At 38.1% G+C, this 26,928-nt stretch overlaps 1 protein-coding gene across 1 annotated transcript in view; it reads left to right on the top strand.

The window, feature by feature from the left end:
* Positions 1-5,717: 5,717 nt before the first annotated feature.
* Positions 5,718-26,928, top strand: part of wnt3 (wingless-type MMTV integration site family, member 3) — a 40,247-nt gene continuing 19,036 nt past the window's right edge. The window contains exon 1 of the mRNA XM_041231333.1: positions 5,718-5,919. Within this exon, the coding sequence (XP_041087267.1) occupies positions 5,840-5,919 (80 nt within the window). The 5' untranslated portion in view covers positions 5,718-5,839. The remainder of the gene's footprint in view (positions 5,920-26,928) is intronic.

Genomic DNA, 26,928 nt, shown 5'->3' with positions numbered 1-26,928 from the left:
TTGTGCCTGACAGTCCTGCAACCTGGGAGCAAGGTCAAGTGGAGGGTTGGGCCAGGCATTCCGGCAGGGAACCGACTAGCACGGGGAAAGGGACCGCATCCAACAGCACCAGGCTGGTTTGTGGGGCTTGGGGGTGTGGTGAAGCTGTGGTGGAGGTTTGCTTCTCACCTCCTTCCCCTGTTAATGATTAACTTGCAGGGCCCATACAGACAACAATACAGTGGTGGCTTACATGAAACACCAGGGCAGCCTCAGGCCTCCATCTCGTGGCCTGTAACTTTTGTTGTAGGATCACGAGAATCTCCTCTCACTGCGGGCAATTCATCTGCCCGGGGTGACAAACTGGGTGGCAGATCTCCTCTCAAGGGGTCCTCAGCAGCTCAGAATGGCTTCACCCCGAGCTGGTGAGCCTTATCTGGGAGAGGTTCGGGAGAGCAGAGATAGACCTCTTGCAGAGATAAAACTCTTTACCTCCCAGGAATCAACCCACTGTCCTCTCTGGTTCTCCATAATAGGAGGTGGGGTCCTTCTGACAATAGATGCCTTAGGACACCAGTGGCCGAGACAACTGTTATACGCCTTCCCACTGCTCACCCTTCTCCCACTGTGTCTGGAGAACTGGGTTTGTGTCTGTGTCTTTAACTGTGTCTTAACTGCAATATTTGCAAGACCTTTTTGGCGAGAGAAAATCCCTTCTATGTTGGTCTATCTGGCAGCTATTTCAGTTTGCCATGTCAAAATTAACCCAGTCTTCCCAGGAGCTTGGGGCAATATTTGAAAGGATCTAGGCGGCTTCAGTCGCCTATAAAGGACATTTTTCCTCGCTGGAGGCTAAACGTGGTGCTTAATGAACTCATGAAGCCTCCATTTGAGCCCCAGCATTCAGCTGAGCTGAAATTGTTATCATTCAAAGTGTTTTTCTTGCTTGCTATCATCTCCACAAAGCGGGTGAGTGAGATGCAGGCATTCTTATAGAGGCTAGGACAAAGGTCACGCTCCATACCAATCCTGCCTTTTTGCCGAAGACATTCTCGGCATTCCATGTCAACCAATCTGTGGAATTGGAGGCTTTCCATCTACCTCCTTTCCAGCCTGACAGAGAGCGAGAGCTCCATACGCTCTGCCCAGTGTGGGCCCTGGCATACTACGCTGACAGGACGAAAAGTTGGAGGCAGTCCGAACACTTTTTTTGTCTGCTATGGGGCTAGGTCCCATGGTCCAAGTCAGACAGCAGACAGGGTCAGGACTGCATATCAGCTGGCCAACTTGCCCCTTCCAGAAAAGCTCACTGCCCATTCCTTCAGCGGCATGACAACTTTGTGGGCTTTATTTCAGGGAGCATCTGTCAAGAACATATACAATGAAGTGGTGTGGGCTACTCCCCATACCTTTACTAGGTTCTACAGACTGAATGACATGGATCCTCAATTCCCTGGTTTTGGAACTAGAGTTTTAAGGGCGGCTTCCCAGTCAACCCTTACAACACAGGCATAGAGGTGAGTTTCTCCCTCAATTTCTTCACCTAGCTAATTACTGTGGTTCTGAATGGTAATGCACAGGGCAGCCTTCAGCTGAGCCTTGTAGCATTCCAGTCATCTCCAATATTGCCCTTGTGATGGCTTTGGTAAACTCACCCATTCAGTAATGGTTACATTTCGTACTTGAAAGGGAACACTAGGTTATTATCATAACCCGAATTCCCTGAAATAGAAATGTAACCATTAACCTTCAAGGTCACTATGTCCATGATTGCAGCAGGCTTGAAGGAAAAATAACACAGATCAGTGAGCAAAGTCCTTTTTTCGATCCCTCGGGGGAAGGGTCACATCTGTGTCACAGGCTCAATGAGCAGCTTTGGTATACAATATTCAGAATTCGGGTCTTAGGAGGTAAATACCCATTCGGTAATGGTTACATTTCTATTTCAGGGAACGTTTTCAGCTTAGCACATGATTAATTCTGATTTCCTGGCAGCAAATTTGGAAGAAAAACCTTCATACCCCATTTACACCAGTCACTTTTAAGCCAACTCTGAGACAGCGTCTGTCTTTTTTTTTTTGTAGTATAAACGCAGCCGTCTCAGGTTTGTCATGTACATTTGTGGGCAACGCCGAAATTATTAGCGTCAAACAGGCAAAGACAACAGCAACAGGAAGTTGGGATTGTTACTCTGACAACAATCAAAAAAATATCTTTGACAGAATGCTGAAAGAGAGGCAGAAAATTCAAAAATACAAACAGACTTATAGAATTCATTTGGGATAAATGTGAAACAAGCCTAGTTGTCATGAAACTTTATTGTCAGAAATATTATTTTTCACACAAATCTGCAAACTTAACCTGTGGTCGTATTTTGATGCGTATCATTATGAGGAAATGTTCAGTTTTGTGGGTACCTTTATCTGCAATTAAACAAATCATTATAGTAAAGTAGTGAAGAAAATGAAAGATTTCCTTCATGGGGAGAATACAGTCCTTTGTTTAAAAGTAACTACACATAGCACTAACAATTATACAATTAGAAAAATAAAGCTGCAAGCTTGTAGAGATTTAATTTATTTAAATGTATTGTTGTAAGTGCAATGATGTGAATAGGTTTGCCAGACATCCAGGTAAAACTGGGATCGTCCCAGTTTTCAGCCTTCATTTTTTTATCCTGGTCGCAAATGGTAAAACTGTTAAATTGTCCTGGTTTTTCTATCGTATTCAAGTTTATTTTTACAAATTACAAAACACTATCAGTGTGCTCAGCAAGCTAACAGCAGAGTCATGTATTAGGTTGTGTTAGCACCATTCAAAATCAAATAAATAATTCTGATTATGTGCATATCACATGTTTAAATGGTAACAGCTGATCTATGTTTTCTAATCTGTTTGTTGTACATTTCATACGTTTTGATTAGATGACAATAGAAAAAAAACAACAAGCTGTAATACATACGCCCAATGTGTAATTTTTGAATTATGATTGTGTTATTATATAATGTTATTTTAATAGTGTCAGTGTTTTTCACTCTGTAAATCTAGCAGCCCTATGTATAAGCACTAGCTTCAGGTCCAAAAGCACTTTACTTTTAAACAAGGACTGGATTTGCTACCTAGAAAGAAATGTTTTTATTTATGAAAGGCTTTATTTTTTAGATGGTATCATTGAGAGCACTGTGATGCGTTGCTATGGTAAATAAACCTGAGTTCTAGGGGGAGAACAGACACAATTAAAAGTTTTTTAATTTAAGTTAAGTATTTTTCATGGGTAAGAAAATAAACAGGAGTTATTGTTTAGATTTCCATACAAAAAGAGTTGTGAGACTGATATGTACATCTACCCAATAACACATGTTTCTTTAGACATCTAATACAATTTCAATGCATCGCTCCATATCTGATGGCAAAATTAAATCTTAATTAGCATGGAACGACCACCTTGAAGTAGAAACACAAGTGTGACACAAACGACAGGCTTTTCGTTAATTTAAACACATCTGTGTTTTGTGGAGGGAAAATGTCTTCACCCAGGGGGAGGTCGATATGATGTCATCAGACACACACTACAGTTCAGGGGTTATGTGCACGCATACAGGGCCAAAGCCAGCTGAGGTATGATAAGCATCTTCTAATGTGATCGACTCTGATTCAGTTCAGGTCCGAGTTGTAAGTTTAAACGCAGTGTTAGTCATTATTGATTTGAAAAAAGGTAAACTTTGAAGCATATATTGCACGTCTCTGATAGCATGGTTTACTGTCTGCACCTGCTGCATGTGGGTCTATTGGGTACAACAGGGCACCAAGAAGAACTAGTTTGATTATAATGGAGCTAGGTGGAGAAGCTTTGTATTTAACCTCTGGGGTCCTGGGTCTCAATTTGCCTCACTGTTTAGTAGAGCTGTGCTCCCCTGATGGAGGGAGGCCCAGGAGTGGATTGCAGGCAGGGGGTGTTCTGGTCAGGGTAAAATGCATTCAGAGATGTGAAGGGAAAACCCTATGACAGTGGCATTGCTCCTCACCTTTCATGAGCATATATACCCGATAATATGTGAGGCATGTTCTCCTGGTACGAATGCCGATCGAATGTAGATCAAGTTGAAGCAACAATGCTGCACATGTACCATGATGTCAACAGCTACTTTCACAATAAGCATGCGGCTACTTTTCCATGAATCTGCATGAATTCTGTATAAATGGTTTGAGGAGCAAGACAGGGGCTTTGAACACCTGCCCTGATCACCACAACCCCAGATCGCAATCCAATTTTGCATGTTTGGACAAACTCCACATTCATCAACACGACCCTCTGCTCAGTACCTCTCTACACCAACTGCATGGAATATCACTGACTGAATGGATTAACATCCCTGTGTGTGTGTGTGTGTATATATATATATATATATATAAAGTAATGGATTAACTTGTCTGCCTGAATGGACAGTGCCTGTACAATCTTACGGTTAACCATGTGACCACAGCAATTGCTACCCAGGACATTAAAGAACCATATAAACTAAACTAAATATAATGCGTACTGGTTAGTTCTATTTCACTAAATGAGAGAGAGATTCTTCGTCAACAGCATGGTGTTCTTATCGATTATTTAACAATTACACCACCACGGTGTGTGTATATATATATATATATAAAGTAATGGAACAGGAAGTGCTGTTAATCTTAGGACCATGTGACCACAGCAATTGCTACCCAGGACATTAAAGAACCATATAACTAATAACTAATATTACTGCGGCTTGGTTAGTTCTATTTCACTAAATGAGCAGAGTTCTTTAACAGCCCTGTTTGTTATTCGCTAAGCCGTATACAGATGCAGACAGATGGTGACAGATGGTGACATTTTTATTACAGTGTTGACAACTTGGTGATAATCTTGGAATTCACATGCAGGCATTTTTAAAATGTCGACAAATGCTTACAAAAACGATACTGTTGAAGTATCTTCCTACTGTACATAAAAAAATAAAAATAAAAAAATAAATATGCATACATCCAATATGCATATGAACCATTATTGTCACCTGCAACATACTACAGTGCTTCCTGCCTCTTTCTCTCTAAGCTGTGAGCCTGAATGATTTCTGTATTTACAGTTCCAGTAGAGGGTTGGAAAATGTGTGCCCATGGGCAGATTGGGTGTGCCAGTCCCTGCATGTCCCATCCTCTGTGTTTTATTGCTTTATAGTCTCCATTGTGTCTTGTTGTGGCAGTCAGCTGGGCAGCTCCCTCATTGCTTCACTGTGTGTGTGTAGGGAGCAGGAGGAGGGGAGTGGGGGGTACAGACCCCGAGGAACAAGAGAGCAGGGGTCCCGAACCCCTAAAACTAACAGTCTGACCAGCCACCCGATCCTATGAGGCAGGATTGGCACTCAGTTCTCGGGGAAGCCCGTGCTTTTAAGGATTAAAAGATAAAGGTACCTTTACCAGAGGGTGGGATGTGATTGACAGCCGTGAACAGGAGAATCATCCATTTTTCTTCTCCTTTTTTTTGTAACCTAAGGCCATGCTCAGTGATTGGCTTGCAACTGACATTTTCAAACCTCTGTTCCCTTTCTTTTTTAATATCAGCCTCTGGTTGTGCTGCTACAAACAGTAAAAAGGGAGCTACCTAGGGGTAGAAAGACACCGAGAGGGAGGGAGAGAGAGAGAGGGAGTGTGTGTGTGTGTGTGTGTGTGTGTGTGTGTGTGTATCACACTCCTGACAGCAAGGAGAGAGACAGACATCTGGTTTTCTGTCCCGGTTATAAAAAATAAAATACTTTTTCCAAAACTTTTTTTTCCCCCATTTCGGATTTTGTTTTCTATATTAATTCTACAAAGTAATCATCGCTAACTAATGGATTTGTACCTGCTTGGATATATGCTATGTGTGTGGATTTCTGGTTCAAGAGTGTTTGGAGGCTATCCGATCTGGTGGTAAGTCAGTTTTGTTTCATCTATTGCTTGGTTACTTTAAAACACTGCTTGTGGCTGCACATACTACAGTATTATAAAAATACTGCAGTGCTTTTTAATATTACAATATGTTTGGAAATGCTATAATACTTTTCTGCTTGTATAATAGGTTAATACTTTTGTATTTGACTTATTACATGTATATCTGTGTTTCTCTTTAGAGTAAACTCTAAAATAACCACTTCTTAGGATTTTCATATAGGGACTAGGTTTGAACTGTTAAATGTTTTTCAGCAGAAATTAATAACTTTAATAAGAGGTTAATTTTTGAACTTCGTTAGTTCTCTATTATTTGGTAATTCTGTTTTAATCTGTATTATATTTTCTGATGTCTAGACATGTTTGCCTAATTTGATAAAAACAACTGCACTGCAGCTTGTGGTAAATTGACAGCTCTGGTTACATCTTTATTTTATTAAAAAAAACACTAGATTACATTCATACGTGTTCTTTTCTTATGTTACGCAACTCTTCATTTCAAAGAAAACCACTGCCCCCCAACCCTAGCAGCATTACCAAGGGTTGACTTGTTGTTTTGTTATCAAAACTGCTGTTTCTGTGAACTAAATGAGATTTCTTTAAATACAATTGCATTTCAAAATTCCTTTACCAAGTTGTCCTTATTTTCTTAGACTGTATCACGTCATTGAAATAATTTTATCTTAACAACCTTTCATGAATGTGGCATTTGTAATGGCAAAGATTGTTACCACTCCGAAAAAAGGAACAATGACACAGAATTATGTGTTGCAATATCTATTTTCATGTCTGTTCATGCAGAAGTATACACTGTATGTGATTTGACATACTGCTGCATATACGGCTTGTATATAATGTAACTGATAAAAACAGGCCATAACTCTAGATGCATTTCAGTTAATATATTATTCTACAAGGCTTGAATAAGTCTATCCCAACACTTGGGTCGTTGCATAATTTGTAAAAAACAGTATTCACCAATGCCCAGTGCAGGCAACTTTTTTGATCCAGACTTAAGGGTACTGACACTTTATATTACAAGAAATGACAAGTTGTGTGTGTGAACACCATGGCGTTTTTGTATCTAATTCAAGGCAATAGATATGTTTATAGCAGGCGACGCTGTAGCTGTCTGAAATGTGCGAATTAAATAGTGGATCTTCCGTTTTGTAAGCAGGTTTTCTGCGGCTCGCAAACTGTGACATCTGAGCGGGTTACAAAAGTTTTTAAATGGAATATATTTGGTGAAAATGTTTTTGACTGGCAATGTGAGCCATGCGTTCCAGCCAATATTGGCTGTGATGTACAGCAAAATCGTAAATAAAAATGTGAAAAAGATGAGTGACATCACAGTGTGATCTGAGAGGAGGTGAAGATACAATGTAACTCTTTTTATTACTGACTGCCCATTCTTATTAATATTTATTATGTAGTATTCCTGTGCAGCTGCAATTCATTATAATTTCTTATGAGGAATCACTTAAACTCATACATATTATTATTGTATTCTTGTCTAGTTTAATTAATTTTCAAGAAATCAGTGTTCAAGAAATGACATTTCCTGCATTGTGGTTTTTGTGCAATAGAAATGGAAATTAACTGACGGTAAATTGAAGTTCATTTATAAACACTAAAATAAATGTAATAAAATCAATGACAAATGTTTTGAAGATGTCTTTCTCAATGCCTTAAAAAAACATGAGCAGTAAAATACTTTTGAGTAGCTTAGCTGGTTGTGAGTGGCTTCCAGCTAGATTTTATATTGTTAAAATGATTTGAATCCTCGGTGGAGATATACCTTCAAAACAGACTATAGAGTTTAAAAGATATAAAGGTCAAGTTTTATTTTTACCACAATGATGTGAAGGAATTAGAGTAATTAATAAGGTAAGTGTTCCCACTAATATCTGTTACTATTGATTAGGTTAACAAGGATATTCGTATATTGATTAGGTTAACATGATATATGTTCAGATTCGTTTTTTGATTGTAAAATGTTCCAATGTTCCATGATAATCTGTGGATTGGTCTTTGTTTTTAATACTATCCTAATTTATATTTGAGTTAATTAATTAATTAATTAATTAATTTAATAATAATAATAATAATAATAATAATAATAATAATAATAATAATAATAATAATAAGAGCCTGTTATTGTAACTGTCATGTGCTCTTAGCTATTTGTTTGTAAAATTACCAAACTTTCAAATAATAGTGCAGGTTACAGTTTGAAGCAATAGTCACTTGTCACTCTGCATTTTTTTAAATTGTGAGGTTCGGATTATAATTTGAACAACCAGTGGTCAGTAATAAAAAATCCTTATATCTTAGAACAATTCAAATGATTTGTAATTATTTCCTGGGTAAAATAAAGTGCTGCTTGTTGAGATAACGTCTCTGCTTTTCATAACACATTCTGTATAAACAGTTGATTTGAATAAAAGTTGATATTAAATGGTTTATGTATTTAATTTGCATTCAGTAAACAGTGGGCATGATTTCCTCCCCTCTCTCTCTTTTAAATATGTTTTAAAAATTGACCAGTTTATGTTAAATGCAATGTCGAGATATTCTGTTAATCAAGGTCAAAACAGAAGTGAAGAGTTAATTCTGTTTATTAGATGAACTATGATATACAAATACAGTTGCAAAGACACAATCAAATACAGTTCGTTTCAAAAAGACAATTAAGCTGTTAATATCATAGTATCAAAAAGGGGTTCCCAGTCTGTCTTGGCCCCATGACATTAAGTATTGCAATGGAGAACCCCTACCCAATGAATCCATTCAAATTATTTCAGTCACCCCATTTTGTTCTACAGTGGGACATGCTGTTATAAATGAAGATTATATGGGCAATGCACACAAGAGCTGACATCACGGCAGTAAGTGTTTCAACGTTAACCCCAATCACTAGCAGCCGCATTCATGGAAATAAGATTGAACATTGCTTTGTCAGGAGTCAAGGATTTGGGAGAGAATATTTCTGTATGTGCTGCAGCACTCCTGAAATCCCAGTGGGACCCCACTGGGAACAACTGGCATAGAACTGGTAGAAAATAACATCCATGATAAAAAACTACAGTCATAACTCAATATAAACAGAGCATTTTCTTTAGATCTAGCTCGGATCACGATAAAAGTGTCAAGCAAACAGACAGCGAGCTTGAAAAGGAAAGAGCTCTGTCGTTGGAGTTAGGGGAGGTGTTTTTCTTCCAATGAAATAGAAGCACACAAACGTTTCAGCGCAAGCCATCGGTAGTGTTGCTTTTCTGGGTTTATCATTAATGAGCCTCCTGTTTTAATTAATATATGTAGAGAGAGAGAGAATATTAGATTGCAAGCAGTGTATTATAATGCTGTAATTTCCTCATGCGGATAATGTAGAAATAAAAAAAAAACAAATGCAAAGCTCAAGATTCCCTACGATGGATACAGCATTAAACACCACTTCTTATTTCTTATTTATATGGTTTACTGTACCTTACTGTACATTACTTTTTCCATGTATTTCTTTTTGGTTAAGAAGGTTGCTACTGTGCCAGATAGGAGTCCCTAGTATACAACTGATTTTATTAAACAAAAACAACAAAAAATCAACTTTGAATTTCAGCTGCACACAAACAGAGCCCAGTTTGCAAGAATGAGTGTAGTAAAGAGAGAGATAAGATATGTTGTAAATTACATAGATGAGAGCATAATATGATGACTTTATTTGTAAACTTTATAAAGGGATAGTGTTTGGGAAGTTACTTTTAAAAAGTAATACGTTGGCATTAACAGTGAGGTCTGACTTGCACCGTTGAAGCACTTTCTGATTTCCACGTAATGCATTAGCCATAGTCCTTGTTAGAAATGTAATTAAAAATAACTACATTATTTTTTCACATAAAATGTAATCAGTTACAGAATTTTGTTACCTGTCTGAAAAAAGAAACCGTAACAGTCACAAGTTACTGGAAAATGTAATCAGATTGCAGAAATGTGTTATGCTTCCCAACACTGGTGATAATATATAATATATAGTGAGTGAGAGAGACGAAGATAACTCTAAATAATATTGTTATCTGTCATTTGAAAAGAAAAGCAAAACTCCTCAGGACAGCAATTCAAACTTTGCAAAGGTGCTGTAGAGGCTTCAGTAATTCAGTGCTAAAGTCAATCCAGTGCTGTCTAACCTGTTTTGGGTTTGTATATACCTGCTGGGTATCCAATGAAAACCAGTAAACATATCTTTCAAATTCCAACTCTTGCTGACCACCAGTTGCAGTTGCTGGATTGTTCAGTTGGGCATGCTTGCACTATGGAATACAGTTTACCACAGTCTTTTACCTGGCTTCTGCTTTACCATGCTTTCTTTATACATTCACTATTACATTGACTTTTCTATGCTTTTACTATGGTTTATTCATAGTACTTTATTGCATATCCAGGCTAGAGAACACTGTTAAGGGGCCACATTTTTAAGATGAGTACCCCTGTGTTTTGATTGCGTCCTTCTATTCGTCTGGCTGCCACACTTCCCTGACTTCACACCAATCCTCACCAAAGGTTTATCATTCCGGATTGTATTTGCCCATAACCCGATAAGCTCTGGTACTGCGCGATTACTACATGAGCACTGTACACGCCTGTGAAGCAGCCTTAGAGGGGGGGGGGGGGGGGGGGGGGGGGGGGGGGGGGGGGGGGGGGGGGGGGGGGAAATACTTTAACAAACAGGTCGGGGGGGGGGGGGGGGGGGGGGGGGGGGGGGGGGGGGGGTATATTATTTACTTACTGTAGCTGTTTTTATAGTAGTCTACAAATGAATAGTCTTGAGATTAATCTTTAAAACCGCTATTTTGTTTAATTTTATTTTACTCTCATTTTCATTAAAGCAATTCTCCCGCAGCTCAAAAGCACTGAAGGTCAGTGGGTATCCTTCAAGTACAGGTGTCATCTATGAGTGCCTGGCCAGTGGGGGGCGGTGTAGAACATTGAGGGAAACTGCTCTATAAAACCAAAATCCAGTACATTATATATAAGCATACAATTGGGCAGTGGTTTTAATGCTAATCAATATGTAGAAAAGTATTTCCAAAAAATACTATGAAAATGAATTAATAAAAGGCGTCCATCAATTTTTTAAAGCAGTTTAACTTCCCCCTGTCCTCTTACAATAGGCATATAATAACATAAGGAATTTACATCGCTACATTTTTACATTTACATTGGGGATTGGGTTTGGTTTGTTTTTTTTTTTACTTTGATTTATATTTTTATTTTGTTCGATAATTCAAACTGCTGACTGTCGTTTTTATTATAAAAATTCAGAGCACTGAAAATGTCAGCCCGTTTTGAAATTCCCAGGCTAGAATCTAGAGAACCTTTTATTGAAGACCAAGAACACAAGAACACAACAAAGAAAACTGCCTTTGATATAAGCCTTTTGAACCATACCAGCAACGGGCAGGAGAGACGAGCGGCTTGCATGACATTGGCTTTGGGGAGCTCGGTGTTCATTTGGACAACTTTATATTCTGTATGAGAAAAACTAGACTGGACTGCATATGAGTCAGGACCTGTGAGAGGTATCCTTGGGAGTGTAGAACACTATTTTATTACAGCAGCACTACTCTACCTACTGAAAAGAAAAATCAACGGTTGCCTCCAGGAAAACCCATGCAAATCCTGCTCAGACGTCCTTGACAAGCGAGTCACAGTACAAATCTATATCAATCAGTCAATCAATATATATTTTATATATGGTGAGGAATAAGGCACCTCCACCATATACACCCTCACCCACCACAGAAAGAATTCAAATAGCTACTGGCACTGACAGCAATTCATGTTTTACTGTGTTTTCAAATTAAAAACCTGCTCATTTTAACAGATGCTGTGGAATCCATATATTGCATGTAAACGGGGCTGAACTGAATTACTTTAGGTTATACACTAATTGCATCTCAGGGTTCTGGGTTATGATGTCACTTATATTTATAACCTTGTAATTGACTGCAAGCCCCTCTATTCTGTATAGAGTGCTTTACTTCACATACAAGTTAGATAATCCATCTATGTATCTTTTGTGTATATTTATGTAGTCCATGGTTAGGATGCCACTGCTTTGAATTGCATTGCAATGAAAATTGAAGAGGTGCCTCAGGTATGATCTTTTCAAGCAGGTGACCTGGTCAACAGTACCCGTTTTGAGAATAAAGCACAATAGAAACTCAGGGCCATATTTTCAAAACAGTTATTCCAAGTAATTCCTATTTATTTTTATTTATTTATTTATTTTACTAGAACCAAACAACTAAGTAACATAACCAAAATTCTCTAAAGCACTCTGAACGTGTTTGTTTCTCATTTTGTAACATTAATATGATTTTGTAATAGAATTTAAAGACTGGAGAAAGGCCTTTGAAAATATGGCCCTTGTGGCTGATATCTAGGGCTGGTGACATCGTCCTTTAGAATAGAGAAAAGAACAGGGCTTGTCAAACTCCATGGAAACTGAACTTGGGAGCTCCCCATGCTTTAGACTGTGCTATAAACTCAGCTTGGGAGCTCCGCCCACTTTAGACTGTACTATAAACTCAGCTTGGGCGCTCCGCCCACTCTAGACTGTACTATAAGCTTGGGAGCTTCGCCAACTCTAGACTGTACTGTAAATGAAGGCAGTAGAGCTGTTTGCAACGAAGAAATGAAAGACTGACTAAACATTTAGCAGTTCAGTGCCAGCAGTGAATCACAATGTTGGAGCAATAGGGTTTAAACCACTCTGAGTGATGGAAAATATTAGAAATAACTATCACTTGAAGCTGGTTTAATCCTCTCTCACTCCACTTTTATAGGGAGTTTTAATATAACACAAAATAATCTTCAGTGTAATGTTAAATTATGCACAGTGTAATTGATCTCCTCCTAGCAGCTGGTGAGTTAATATACAGCATAAGACACGAACATATCTCTCGACCACAGAGCTTGCTCTTTAGTTGATGGTAGACATTCGCCTTGAGGTTCTATTCAATTCAACAGGCTGAGATGACAATTCATTACACACTGAACATACTAATAAAATGACAGTAGTCTATTATCATTAAACTCCAATCTCTTTTTATTACCTTTTAAAGTTTATTTTCATGCGGGTATGTTACAGGTTTGGTGGGACTGTGGGCAAAATACCCCTGCCAGTTGAGCCATAGTCAAGGCAATTGAAAAGGCAAACCTTCTAAACATTGTTTTATAGATGTATCTATCATAAGAAGGCAGAAGCATTGTAGTTAATTATTGAAATAGTGACTTGTCTTCAGATTGCATTTCTAGTGCTTGATCTAAATTAGGTTCTACTGGCATATAGTGCTGTTCAGTCACGCCTGCGGGCTTTGATCAGTTAAAAAATAATTGATCGATTAATCTTGTCTACCTGAGTGAGGTATCAAAAACCGGCACACTGAAAATGAATCTTGCAAAATAGGGAGAATACTTACTGGAAGGTACAACCAAAATTACACAATATCTCAGGATGAAGCAAAAAAGACAACAACTTGCTTTCTTTTCACGACAGTACTACTAGTTTATTGTGTCATCTTAGTCGCAAGTAAGTTCATTTTTCTTTTAATTCAAACAGTATCAGAAAATGAATATTGAAAACTTGTTTGTCTGAATAACTGGCTGACTTAATGATTTAACTGCAGTGTATACAACTAAGTGTAAAACTACTAATTTGTCAAAGACGAACAGGTTAACTAGCCACCACTTCAGAAAAGATCATAGTAAATCCTGTGTTTGATAATGTCCGGTGCTCTATTTGTGAATATACTGTTTTGTAGCACTGTGTTGTTTCTGCACTATACTTTGAAACTGATTGGAATTGTTTTAAACTGTTATTAATGTTTTAAAATGTAATGCAGATGTCAATGGATTGCAAACGCAACTGTACCTCTGTCCGTCTGAAACCATGCGCTTCACAATTACCTCACAATCACATGACCCGTGATTACTTGACTACCACTTTCTGAGATGCTATATATATTATATATATATATATATATATATATATATATATATATATATATATATATATATATATATATATATATATAGATAGATAGATAGATAGATAGATAGATAGATAGATAGATAGATAGATAGATAGATGTGTGCATATTATGCTGCCAGTGGTAATAAGCTGAACCACCTGCCATGCCACTGTCAATATGGGTCACCATAACCATCCCAGACTTGTTCTAGTCTGCAAGGTGCTAACATTGTTTTGCATGAATATGGGACCATTCCCCAATTCTCCAGAAAGTCACTTTTGAGAACTGGAGGTATATGCTGTACACATAGTTTAAAGAGCGTTAGAAGGTTCAGACAAAGGGTTCACATTGTACTAACCCTTATATTAGGCTACTACATAGCGGCACAGGAAGGGCACATCGTTGCTGTCAACCCCCACAACACGCCCTGACAGACACGTTAGAAACGAAGTGGCCTTTGTTCCAGCGGGGAGAATTTAATTAGAGTCGGGGGGGGGGGGGGGGGGGGGCTTCAATGCCCGAGTGAAGTGTATATATTGGGTGGGGACTGTTGCTTTAGAATCGTGTCGAGTTCCATATTGTAAAGAGCTGCAGACTGAATTAGATCACATGTCAGGAACCAAGAGGGTTTCATCTCAGCTTAGCGATCAGTGGAGCTCAGCGATTTCAATTGTATTCCTTCGAGGGTCTCCCGGCTTCTGGAATGTGGGCTTGTTCCCCGAGCTGGATGGGTTTAATTCTCCTTGCAGGAAAGCACATGCAGCCTGTGTGTGTGGATCAGTTTAATACTATCTTTGATATTGAAACTCATGTTATATCTCCAGTTTGCCAAAAGTGATTGTGAACTTGACTTATATCAACCATTACTAATGAACAGTCAATAGTGCTACATTTAGAAATACTACATGAAACGTAATAAATGCAATTAAACATTTCAATTCCTAGTCAAAAGCTTTGCCATTTTAAGTTTCTTTTAGTATTTTTACTTGACTTCGTTTCAACTTGCTATTTTTCTATAAAATCATAAAAATAAAAGATCTGCTTATCCTCTGTACAGATGTCATCCTGTTCATTGAACATGCAGCACTATTGTAAAGTACAAAAAAACCCCACACTTTTTGTGTTTAAAAGCAGTTCCTGAGATTTCTTTGTTCTTATGAATTCATTTAAGAGACATCATTCCGTCCACTTTAAGTAGCCAGAGATCGGCAAACTGTTGTACAAAAGGAGACACAATACACACAATCTATTACCGATGTAACAGTGGAGAATCTGAATTAGCCTCTTTTTAATTCTATATATATCCATGTGGTGTTTTCCCATTCGGGTTATTTATTTACTGCATATGTTTATTTACTGCATATGCACAGATCTGTTCACAGTCCAGTTTGTGAGGATTCTCCAAAGTTTTTTTTTTCTATCTGGTTAGGTAAGGTGAGAGACAATGGCACAGTCGGGTTCTTTCTTCTTTTGTATATTTTCCATATTGTCAGCTGCTGTATGGTCCTGATACAATGCATCCTGTGCACACCCTGTCTGTCATTCAGTCCTGTGCAGAGAGTCACTTGTGTTGAAACCACTAGACATATGACTTGTGGCCTGGATTTGAACCCCAGCCACCAGAGGTGAAATATGAGGTGCTAGTAAATGATCCTACTGCAAAAGGTAGTTTTAGCTGTGAGGAGTCCCTTAAAACATGCATGCGACTGTCTCTTTCTGTAAGCAATGTAACTATGATCATCCTGCTACTTGCAAGCAATTCTTATAACTGCTCAGGGAGAAATAAAGAAACATGTACTTAGTGTTTTTTGTGATTCTAAAAACACGCTATAGGAAACACAAAGGAGCTGTTATTTAACATATTTAAGTACTTATCCTATACACCTGAGATCCTGCACATTACAATTACAATGTGAATTATTATAAGTATTTTGTGCTGTACATAGCACAAATAATATAAGTAGTAATGTACATAATATGGCTATAATTCAATTTTCTGTATACAGTGACAAGATAATCCACAAGAGTGACAATAAGCCAGGTTTTCAGACACCTGACTCCCACAGCAGTCTTGGAGTGTTTTATGTTTAAAGCTGGTAAATGAACCCACTGCACCACCTAGCCCCCGGCACATGAAGACTTGAACCAGAATCATGGGGCTGCCAACAAACAACTCACTCAGAGAGGCTGATGCTGTGGAATTTGAAATGATTGCAAAGAAGGTGAGAATGTTTTGTGTGAGAGTTTTAAAAACCTGCTTGTGGGATATGTTTCAGTTCATTCATGCTAGAGTTGTGCTGATATGCTACCTTGGCTTGGCTAGGATTGTGCTAGGATTCCATCCAGTGAAGGCTGACTAGACAGTCCCTGAGCCTGCGGGACAGTGAGACTTATTCAAAGAATAAAAAGCAATACATTAAATCCATTTGTGCCAGGGTAGTATCACGGCCCAGACTGGCTACAGGCAGGAATTACACCCAGAGACAGAAATCTGCAGTTGAAGCGTTGGTGCGCACGTTTATTAACAAGACAATCACAAAGGAACAAAATAAACACGGCACAAGGGCCAAAATAAAAGGTTTAAACAAAAGAATAACTATGTGTAGGCTGGACATTAGCCTTCCCTATCACATTGCTCAACACTACTACACCTCCTTCAAATTTTCCTTCCTTTTATACAAGTGTCCACTCCCCAATTAGCAACAATTACCTAATCGGGGCATGGCCACACCTGTGATTACTGGCAGGGTTTGTGGATCATGTGTGCTGCTAGCTGTGGGTGTAAAGGGGGGGGGGGGGGGGGTTAATCAAGAGTTTGAGTGAGGAATGAAGAGACATTGAAACTTCCATCCATTGGTAAACTCTATTTGCTTTAAAATAAAAAAGCACATAAGTTTTCTAACAAGAGTAGACAATTTAGCCTTTCAGTGCTCTTCTAGATCCTAGCTGGTTCATCCCAAGAACCCAGTGATTCACCAACATTGCTTGGTAACCTTTTCCAAAAGAATGCCTTACATCTGTCTCCAATTAATTTCCAAATACGTCCTATGGACTTCGCTTCTTGTGTTTTAGGGTTAGCATAGGGTTAACTTTGTCAACTTCTGCGATTTGTAATACTGCAATCAAGTCTAGTTCTTCTTTGTTTTGTGCTAAATATCACCATTTGTCAGTTTCTATAGTAATAAAACCCTGATTATTCAGCATAACCTTGGAAGCTGCTTTGTCTTTATTTTGTTACCATTGCGACCTCTCGGTCAACCACCAGACGCAATGCCCTTGAATCAGGGTTCCGGAGAACTGGTAAGGAAAGGATAACACAGACTGACATGTTTGATAGTCAACTCATATCTACTTTAAACCTGCCATGTGGACAGCTACAGAAAAAACACCTGCTGTTAACATACCAATGAATTACTGAGTACTGTACCAAATACTGTTTAAAACTGCATAATTTGGATTGAAATAAGTGAAATGTTCTGGTGTTATTGCATTCTATTTGCATAGTGAATCAGCAAGGCTGTACAAAGAGTAGTCAAAACCAAGCATGCAATACAATAGCAATTCATGTTGTTAATTGCCTCCACTAGCCAAATATATTTGATCTGTATTAATTTTTCACAGCAGCAAGTAGACCAGCTTAGTGATTAACTATAGTCAGTTTTAAAGGGAGGCAATTTTGACAGCAATATTTAGCCTAAGGAAATGTGTGTTGCTTGTATTGTCTGTCACCCACACTCTACATGGTGAACATGATACCTGCTTGGATTTTTCACATTGCATTTGGCTAAATTCAGGTTTTTTTTTAATTCTTTCACTTACTCTGTGATTTGCCAGTTATGAGGCCCCTATGTGCTGTAAGGATTGTGCAATAGTTTAGCATATAATACAATAACATAAATCTGTAATAGTTTAGTATAATAAAAAAAGATACAGCTGCAATCGTTTAGCATAATAAATAATATAAATCTGTCACACTGTCCCGGCTCAGAGCTTTGTCCAATTCTGGTCACCACAGTCCAAAGAAGAGCAACCAGATTAATCTCCGAGCTTAAAGGAATGAGCTACGAAGAGAAACTGAAAGAACGGAATCTACCTAGCCTAGAACAAAGAAGAATAAGAGGGAACAGGATTGAAGTATTTAAAATCTTAAAAGGAGTCGATCTAATTACCCAAACCAATACTTTAAGCGCAGCACAGAAACTAGGACCAGAGAACATAGTTTAAGTGGAGTGGACAAAGGGTAGAAGACACTTCTTCACACAGTGATAAGGGTACAGAATGGGTTATCTAGTCATGTGGTTGATGCTGAATCACTGGGATCCTTTAAGACCCAACTTTACAAAGTTGTAAATTTTCTTATGTAACAAACCGGCTAGTGAGAAAGATCATGCTGGGTTTACTCATTGAATCCAAACAGTGGATAACACTATGTAACACAATTTTTGTTCCTGGGTAGTAAGTGTTATTTCGTAATTGCTTATGCCTCAAAAGTATAGAAAATGGCTATTATTCCCCACAAACTTTGCTTTTGTGACCAGGACAGTGATATTTCAAAATATCACTATTTCCAATGGGAAAACGGGCAAATGTGTGTCTTTTCGTTCACATAAAGTCAGAAAAAAACAACATAGGAATCCAAATTAACATGTATTTATACTAAAGTAATACAAAAATACAAATACACGTTAATTTGGATTCATATGTTGTTTTTTTCTGACTTTATGTGAACGAAAAGACACACATTTGCCCGTTTTCCCATTGGAAATAGTGATATTTTGAAATATCACTGTCCACAATACCAGGGATCAAATAAAAATAAAAATGAAAAATCATTTCCTGGAATAGATCATGGTAATTAATCTACACAGAAACACAACAGAGAAGCACATAGAACATGTTACTGTAAGATAAATAATAAGTACAAAATAAATAAAAGAAACAGGGATCTATGTTCTAATCTAAGGCTATTACTGTAGCAAGGCCAGGTCCTGTTGTAGTTGAGTACCCAGTGTCTGGAAAGAATGGGGATGATTTCAGAGAATACTATGGAGATTAAAATGGCCAAGTACATCATTAGTAGTAGTAGTGCCTGTTACATAATAAACAAAACTCCCTCTCTACAGCAGTTACTGCAAGGTATAATATTTCTTAATGCTTATCATTTAATGTTTAACTTAAGTGTTATATTACGGTACATGACTGAGTGATACAAGTGGAGGGTAGTGTTATATTACGGTACATCACTGAGTGATACAAGCAGAGGGTACAAAGCTTTTAGTTTTTTTCAGCTTCTCTGTTTATGGTGACTTGGTTTTAATTGATCAGTTATTTTTTAAGACTTATTTTGTATTTATAAATGTATCTATTATGAATGTTGTTCAGTAGTTTAATGGTTAACTGTTACACTTCGCTGATGCAATCACTGTCTGCGCATGTAACCCCACCTTGGCCACTCTGCCTGCAGAGTACAGTTACACAACAGCTAGCATGTATGCCTTACTGAGCCTGAAGTAAGACATGTGGAATTAACACTCCTGATAGAACAAACCAGCCCCCCCTCTAAGTAAAGCAAACACACCATGTCTATTAACACAATTACCTAGAGAATCCTCATCAACCTCAAATTCAGCAACTTAATCCCAAAATAATTAAATACCTTGATTGTAAATTACCTTCAATATTGTTATCTTAAAGGTTAAGCATGCAAACGCAAAATACAGGTCACAACATTTTAAATGCAAAAAAAAAAAAAAATAGATAAACTATTTATTTAGTTAGGATCTAGCAAAACAATTCAAGACACATTGAACAAAATCACACAAATAATAGTCAGTAATAATAAAAGAAAAGTGACATGTATCAGGTGCTCTGTTGGTGCATTTAAATGATAAAAAAAAAAAAAAATCAGAAACCATTGTTTGTTTTTCCTTTAACTCAGTACTCACAAACCCAAACTGAAATGGTGGAAACTGTGAGCAGAGAAGCAGACGGGGTCCAGGTGATAAAGCAGGTCCCCCTAAAGGCGTCAGGAACAGAATCCCTTTCTTCTCTCTGAGGATATCCATGGCAATCGAAACAGTAAAATCCACTTCAGCTATCCTATGTGCTCTCCCGAAGTCTTATTTAAAGCAAGTAGTCATAGCTGGGTTCTTTTTTCATGCAGGCTTAAATTTGAATAAGCGCTACAGTTCATTACTTTAAACACAAGCTATTTTCACAGAATGAAAATAAATGACTTGATAGTCAAAGCACATAAAGACTAGAATGTTTTCACCCAGGATCTATTCACAGATTCTAAGGAACTTTACATGTAGAATCTACACAAACTACTCCACATTGATAACGTTAAAAAATGGATATAGAATATAAATAAGTAAGATATACAGGGAAAAACAGATTACTGTCAGTTGCACAAGTATTCAACTCCTTTGCTACTGCAGCCCTAAATCAGCTCAGGTGCAAATGATTTGTTTGAAAGGTCACAAAATTAGTGAAATGGTTTCAGCCTGTGTGTACTCAAAGTGGTTTAACTTGTAGATAATTTCCCTCAGATATATAAAGACTTTCAAGCTGCAACTCACATAGTCATCCGGATGGTGAGTACAGTCGAATCCTTGAGGAAAACCTGTTTGAGTGAGCCAAGACTCTGAAACTGGGGAGGAAATTCACATTTCAGCAGGACAGTGACTCAAAGCCAAAGCCACACTGGGCTGGTTGAACAAGAGGAGAATTAACATTCTTGACTGGCCCAATCAAAGTCCTTGAATCCAAGTCCAAATCGAAAAGACTTGAATCCAGTCGCAAATGTATGGTGAGACTTGAAGACTGCAGTCCATCGACAATCCCCAACAAACTTATTAGAACTGGAGTCATTTCCCAGTGAAGAATGGGCAAAAATGTTACCATCCTACTGTGCAAAGCTAGTAGAGACCTATCCAAAAAGACTGATAGCAGTAATTGCTGAAAAAGGTGCTTCTACCAAGTACTGACTTAAGGGGCTGAATACTTACGCAACCAGTAAATTTCATTTTATACATTTTCTTTGTAAGTTTTGCTGACATTTAACCTTCTCCTCATATAACAGTGTTCAGTTTAACGACTACGGTTTTGAATAAAAAAAGTTTGTTTGAAAAACTGTGCACACATTATTTGTAATTCAACAAAATGTGATCATTATTGGTAGGGGGTGAATACTTCTGCAAACCACTGTGTGTGTGTGTGTGTGTGTATGTATATATATTAACACCAAAATTGCTATATTATATAACCTAAGTATTAATGAAACAATAACATTGAATTGTATTAATGGATTAGATTTACATTAGCTGCTACAACTGATTTGGTTTTAACATACATCTGTGATTCTATGCATCAAATCAAAACATCACCATTTTTTAATCAACAAAATGTGTTTATAAACTAGCAAAGCTTAACTTTTGAGGTAAATGAAAAGGCTTGAGAACCCGAAACGTTATTTTACAATGTATCGTTACCTGTGAAGTCTACTCTTGCCCACATACCTTTTTGACGTGTTGAACAAAGATGTAATTTGTAACTGTGTAAAAGGGCACTGCGACATGTTTGCTACCATTTTCCCACATGGCATTATCCTTCTCTCCTGTGTATGTGGAAGAGTGTGGGTCGGTCATGTGAGCAGTCCAGACCATATCTACTGGCACCAGAATTTAATATTACTGGTTCTATATGAGGTACCCCATATTTGCACCCCTTAGCGTTTTGCATCCACATAACAAACACATGAAATTTAACCGCACATTAAATCTCACGGCAGTCCTGTTAAGCTCTGGGCCCGCAGGTGTCCGCCTCACTCACCTTGCTCGCCTTGTTTTAAGGCTGGCCCTGTCTACGTCTTTCAGTTACAGGTGAACCCACTTACTGTGTATCGACAATTAATACACAAGCATTTGTTTTTTGCCCATTCAATTTTCTAAAACACTAACCTGTCCCCTTTTGTTGTTCCCATGGAGTTATTTGTAATACAGACAATATCATTTATTCCGTGATGGTGAAATTCTGCATCACTGAAAGTATGTGTTAACTTAATTCTGTTTGTACCCTGGAACAGTGGTGTTGATGTTTTTTTCAGTTAGTTGTGCATGCAATATTAATAAATCATGGATTTGAATGTCTGGGGCTTTCTTTGAGCACTCTGCTTGTTTGTGCTCTATATTTTAATTGGTTGGAACTATTTATGAATCTTCTAAAATGTCATGTATATGTTAATGAACCTGCAACAACTGTTAATTAATAGCACACTTTAGCCAGTTCCTTCTGCAGTCTGCAATCATCAATCCAACGTACTAGTGGACACACAGGTCACAGATCACCTGCATGCATCACATTTTCGTATAATGTGACACATTTTTTCTGCAGATGTAAAACCTGCTTTTTACGTCTCTTGCATCGGATGCTTATTAGGTATCATCAGCGCTAGTCGGACAGATCTAGTCCGCAGTCCCAGTTGAAATCGATTTGATCTGTAATCTGTTGTTGATGGAAATGAACAAGTCTGATCTCAAATAGCTTTCAAGTAAATCATAATGGCAGATGTAGCTTTACACAGCCCCAGACTCACACAGTCAGACACTCACACAGTCACACTCATTGATTTTTGAGGAGTTCAATGTTAGTTTAGTTAGCTGCACAGGTTTATGTTTCATGATTTCAACTCTTAGCTCTTTGGTAGAAATGTCAGGCCAGGTAGCTGGATCATAAAAATCACATAAAGGTGCCTGACAGTGTACCTGGTTTACAACACATGATTCAGTACCTTGTATTTGCTGTTGTTGTACATTTCCAAAATCCAATGTCTGTGATTCATGTCTTTCCCCCCTCTGGCTCAACTGTTTATTTTTCAGCGAGGAGGAGGATGGCAGTTCCGTTGCTGCACCATACTTCCATCTGCTGATGTCGGCCCACTTTTAAATTATTTACTGTATACTTTATGTTATATTTATATTTTATTTACCGTATTCAATTGATCAAAATGACTGTGGCGCTTAAAAGATTTATGACATTTTAGAAGTATCACGGTTGCTTATTTTCTGTAATACGGTAGCCTGCCTGTATGTAGTAGCGTGTGTGGCTTACCTACTTTGACTACAGAACATTTATTGGTGACAGATACCAAGAGCCTATTAGGTGGGAGTTAAGTCAGGGGAGCACTGTACCAGCGAATCAGGAGTGTGTATTTGTTGTTAAGGGGTGTGGGACAATGCTGGTGTGGCAGTTAAGTCCAAGAGTGTGATGTAGATGTTTTTCTGCACCAAAAATTACCTCAGAATGTCAACTTGATTTCTGTATATATCAATATTTCCTATATATCCTACTCAGTTATTTTTTTCTCACTGTCACTTGCTTGTTTGTAATTTCCCTGCTAGATAAACCGAAACTAAATCGTCTCATAGATAGTAAGCACATTTTTATATTTATTTGTACAGTATTGAGGAGGGGAATTACAACTGATAAAAACAAAATAACAAAACCACCTATAAGATTTTTTCAGAAAGACTGCTGTTCTGTACATAGTTTATTTTCTTTCAGAACTGTACTGCCATAATATAATATGGGCTGACTATGTGTGTGCATTAGTTTGTAATGTACGTGCTAGATTGAGGCTCCCCTCTCTTCGGGGGCGGTACATGTACAGTCAGTGTTGCGCGTTTGTTTGTTTACTGTGTGTGTTTTTTTTAGTAGAAGGAGAAAAAAATCCCTTAATGTTTCTTTATTGATAGCGGCGTTTATTCAAAGGCGGGCTCTATTATAAAGCTGATATATGACTGTGGCGTTAATATGAGGGCGTCTTTAATTCGAGGGCGGCGCCAAATTGAAATAATACAGCTTTTTTTTTTTTTTTTTTTTTTTTTTTGACCCGCCAAGTCTATTTCGGAAAATTGGGGTGTGATGTAGGATTTCACACAGAAAATTAAAGTTGGCTGCTAGGCCTATGTGTTTATTGTTTTTCAGAAGTATTTGTGATTATATACCTGTTGTTTTTTACACTCTTTATAAACAGCAGCTGTGAAAGAAATGCAAACCCCACCCTGTAAATGGAACAGGCTGTGACATTGACCTATTAGAAAGTTTCACGCTGAGTCCCGCCTACTTAGCTCTGATTTGATAATATGTGTTTTGACTGACAGCACACAGTTTATTTTTGAACTAGCGGGAGAACAGTATTTTATTTTTCGATAACGGACAAAAATTGGTATTGGCAAAGATATTCTAGCTGGCCCTGCTCACACACTCAGTCAGACACTCACACTCACACAGTCAGACTCTCACACAGTCAGACACTCACACAGTCACACAGTCAGACACTCACACAGTCAGACACTCACACACTCACACTCACAGTCAGACACACACACACTCACACAGTCACACACTCACACAGTCACACACTCAGACACTCACACACTCACACACTCTGGACCCTGATACAGCGTTCTTCAGTGTTCAAACAAGCTTCTTGGCAGTGAGGTTCACAAGTTTACTCACACCTCAACTTCTGATTTTGGCTGTAGGGGATATTACCTAGCGATCTCGCTCCACTCTCAATGTCTTTATTGGGAAAAAAACAAAAAAACAAAAAAAAACAGGTTTGAACATTTTTCAGGAGTTCTGTCACATTTTATCTGATCTGCCCTAAGCCATTGGACTGCAACTCAAGACAAAAAAATGAAATGGGGTTTCTGCATTCCAAAGAAAATGAAAAAGTGTTGCTCTTCACACATTAATAAATACATAGCAATGCACAAGTTCAAATTCAAATGTACCCGGGGTTATTTTTTAAAACTCTGAACTCTGTATTGTGTTGGTATGTAATAGATTTGTTATTTAAGCTATGTCTCTGTTCGGTTTTATTAATCGTTGTAGTTTTCATTTTAAAATATCACAGTATTTGATGGATATTTATGGCATGGTCAACCCTTTATTTTCATTTTCAATTTTATGTGCAATTTTCTAGGTGTTTATTAAAAAAATTAAGTGGGTGAAAATCAGAGTAAATAATTCATTGCCGAGTTTTCCATGTAAATATCAGGGCAATACTCCTCTGCTTCTATTTATTGGGAATGTAAAATTGATTCATGTTCATGTTAAACAGCCCATAATGCTCTAAAACAGGAGTGCCCAATCCTGGTCCTGGAGGGCCAGTGTCCCTCCTGGTTTTTGTTCCAACTGTACATTAAATTGCTTAATTGGACCAATTAAGCTTGTAATAAGTGCTTGATTGGTCCAATTAAGTAATTTAGGGGACAGAACAAAAGTCAGGAGGACACCGATCCTCCAGGACCAGGATTGGGCACCCCTGCTCTAAAACATAGATGTATCTACTGAATGTATAGTGGTGGATTTACTGTAAATTATTATTTTTGGTGTGGAAATTGGTAAATAGCACCCTGTAGCGTGCAAGCACGGAATTCCTCAGTACAAATTGTTAATAACTTGTGTATGGCTCTAGCCAGAAGTTTCTCAGAATACCTTCAGCAGCATGCCTTCTAAAGATCAGTATGCAGGTAAAAAGATTGAATAATACATTTTCCTCTATAAAGTACTTATTCAAAAACAAGTTATCCATGAATCCATTTGCTCCCCAATTTCAAGACCAGAAAAAAGCCTTTCAAGTCACATTCAACTATAAAAAGTCTGTTCTGTATTACTGTATTACTCCTAATATATATAGCAAAAGCACAAGCATAGTAACAAGCAACAAAAAACAGCAAGAGAAAGAAGTCATCCTTTCAAGAGTCATCTATGTAGTTTAGCTACCAGACTGTTGAAGGTGAACTAAAGGTTTTATTGTGATGCAGTTATCAAATGATGCTAAGCCCTACCTAAATGACGCAGGGTGCAGGAGGTGACATGCTCAACAGCCTCCCACACACGAGAGAAGGGTTTCTTGGTAACGTGAACTGAGCCCATCGGGACCCTGGCTTGTTTGACTGAATTACAGTTTATGGTAAAACCTTGTTGGAGCACAGAGCCTGATAATGGGAGGGGGTGTGTTGATTACAGCTCTGTATTGTTTAAGACATTGTTAGAGCAGTCTTGCATATCTGGATCTATTATTTATATAGTTATGGATTACACTCAAGTTTTTGCGTGGTAATTTCATGTGACACAATTCAAATATTGTTGTAATTGATGCTAACTTCAGAATGTTTGTAGGTGCTGCTTTGCAGAGGAATATTTAAATCAGACAAGACGTGGAAAGGAATCATCAGACATTTTCTTTGGCTATTGGCCTCAATGGTCATCGACTTCACTTTGCCACCTTGTGCTACCCCAAACCCTACAGCTTTTCTTTAAAGTGTTACTGGACTGATCCCCCTGTAGTTAAAGAAATGCATTGTTTTCCTTCTCTGTGTCCCATGTTGTCTTTATTGCAGCAGCATACTTCCGATTGTAAATCACCCAGTGCTGAAGTCATACAAATCAACGTTTACAACCAGTGATATTTTTCTTTTTAGTGTAAACTGAAGATAATAACATTAAAGAAAGTAAATTATCAAGCGCTGAAGGCAGTATTTAAGAAATGCGTTCATTAGCTTTATTTCTTTCAAGGTCTCAGTCTTCTCTTTATGTTATGTGCATTGAAAACAATGCAGATAGAAGAAGAAGAAGCACCTTGTCCATTAGGTAGTTCAGATGCAGGTTGTAGACACAGTGATGGATGAGCAGGAGGGGAGGAGCTGACAGCTGGCCTCTCTCTCTGCTTCGTGTCTGCAGGCTACTGGCCGCTGCAGCGCCACCTCATCTCTGTGAGTGATTAATATCGAGGCATGGAGGGGAACCACATTACAAGTAGAAACACAGCCACTCTTTATTTTAAAAAGCCCCAGGAAGAATGCGAAGAGAAATGGATTCTGACAGCTCTGTTTGGGCTCTGGTTGGTGCTAATCTCTCTGTAATTCCCCCTCAAATTGGATGAGGGGGG

This window comes from Polyodon spathula, chromosome 28 (assembly GCF_017654505.1).
Source record: "Polyodon spathula isolate WHYD16114869_AA chromosome 28, ASM1765450v1, whole genome shotgun sequence".
Classification (NCBI taxonomy): Eukaryota; Metazoa; Chordata; class Actinopteri; order Acipenseriformes; family Polyodontidae; genus Polyodon; species Polyodon spathula.
The sequence above is the reverse complement of the archived record's forward strand: the minus strand, read 5'-3'. Positions and strand labels throughout refer to the sequence as shown.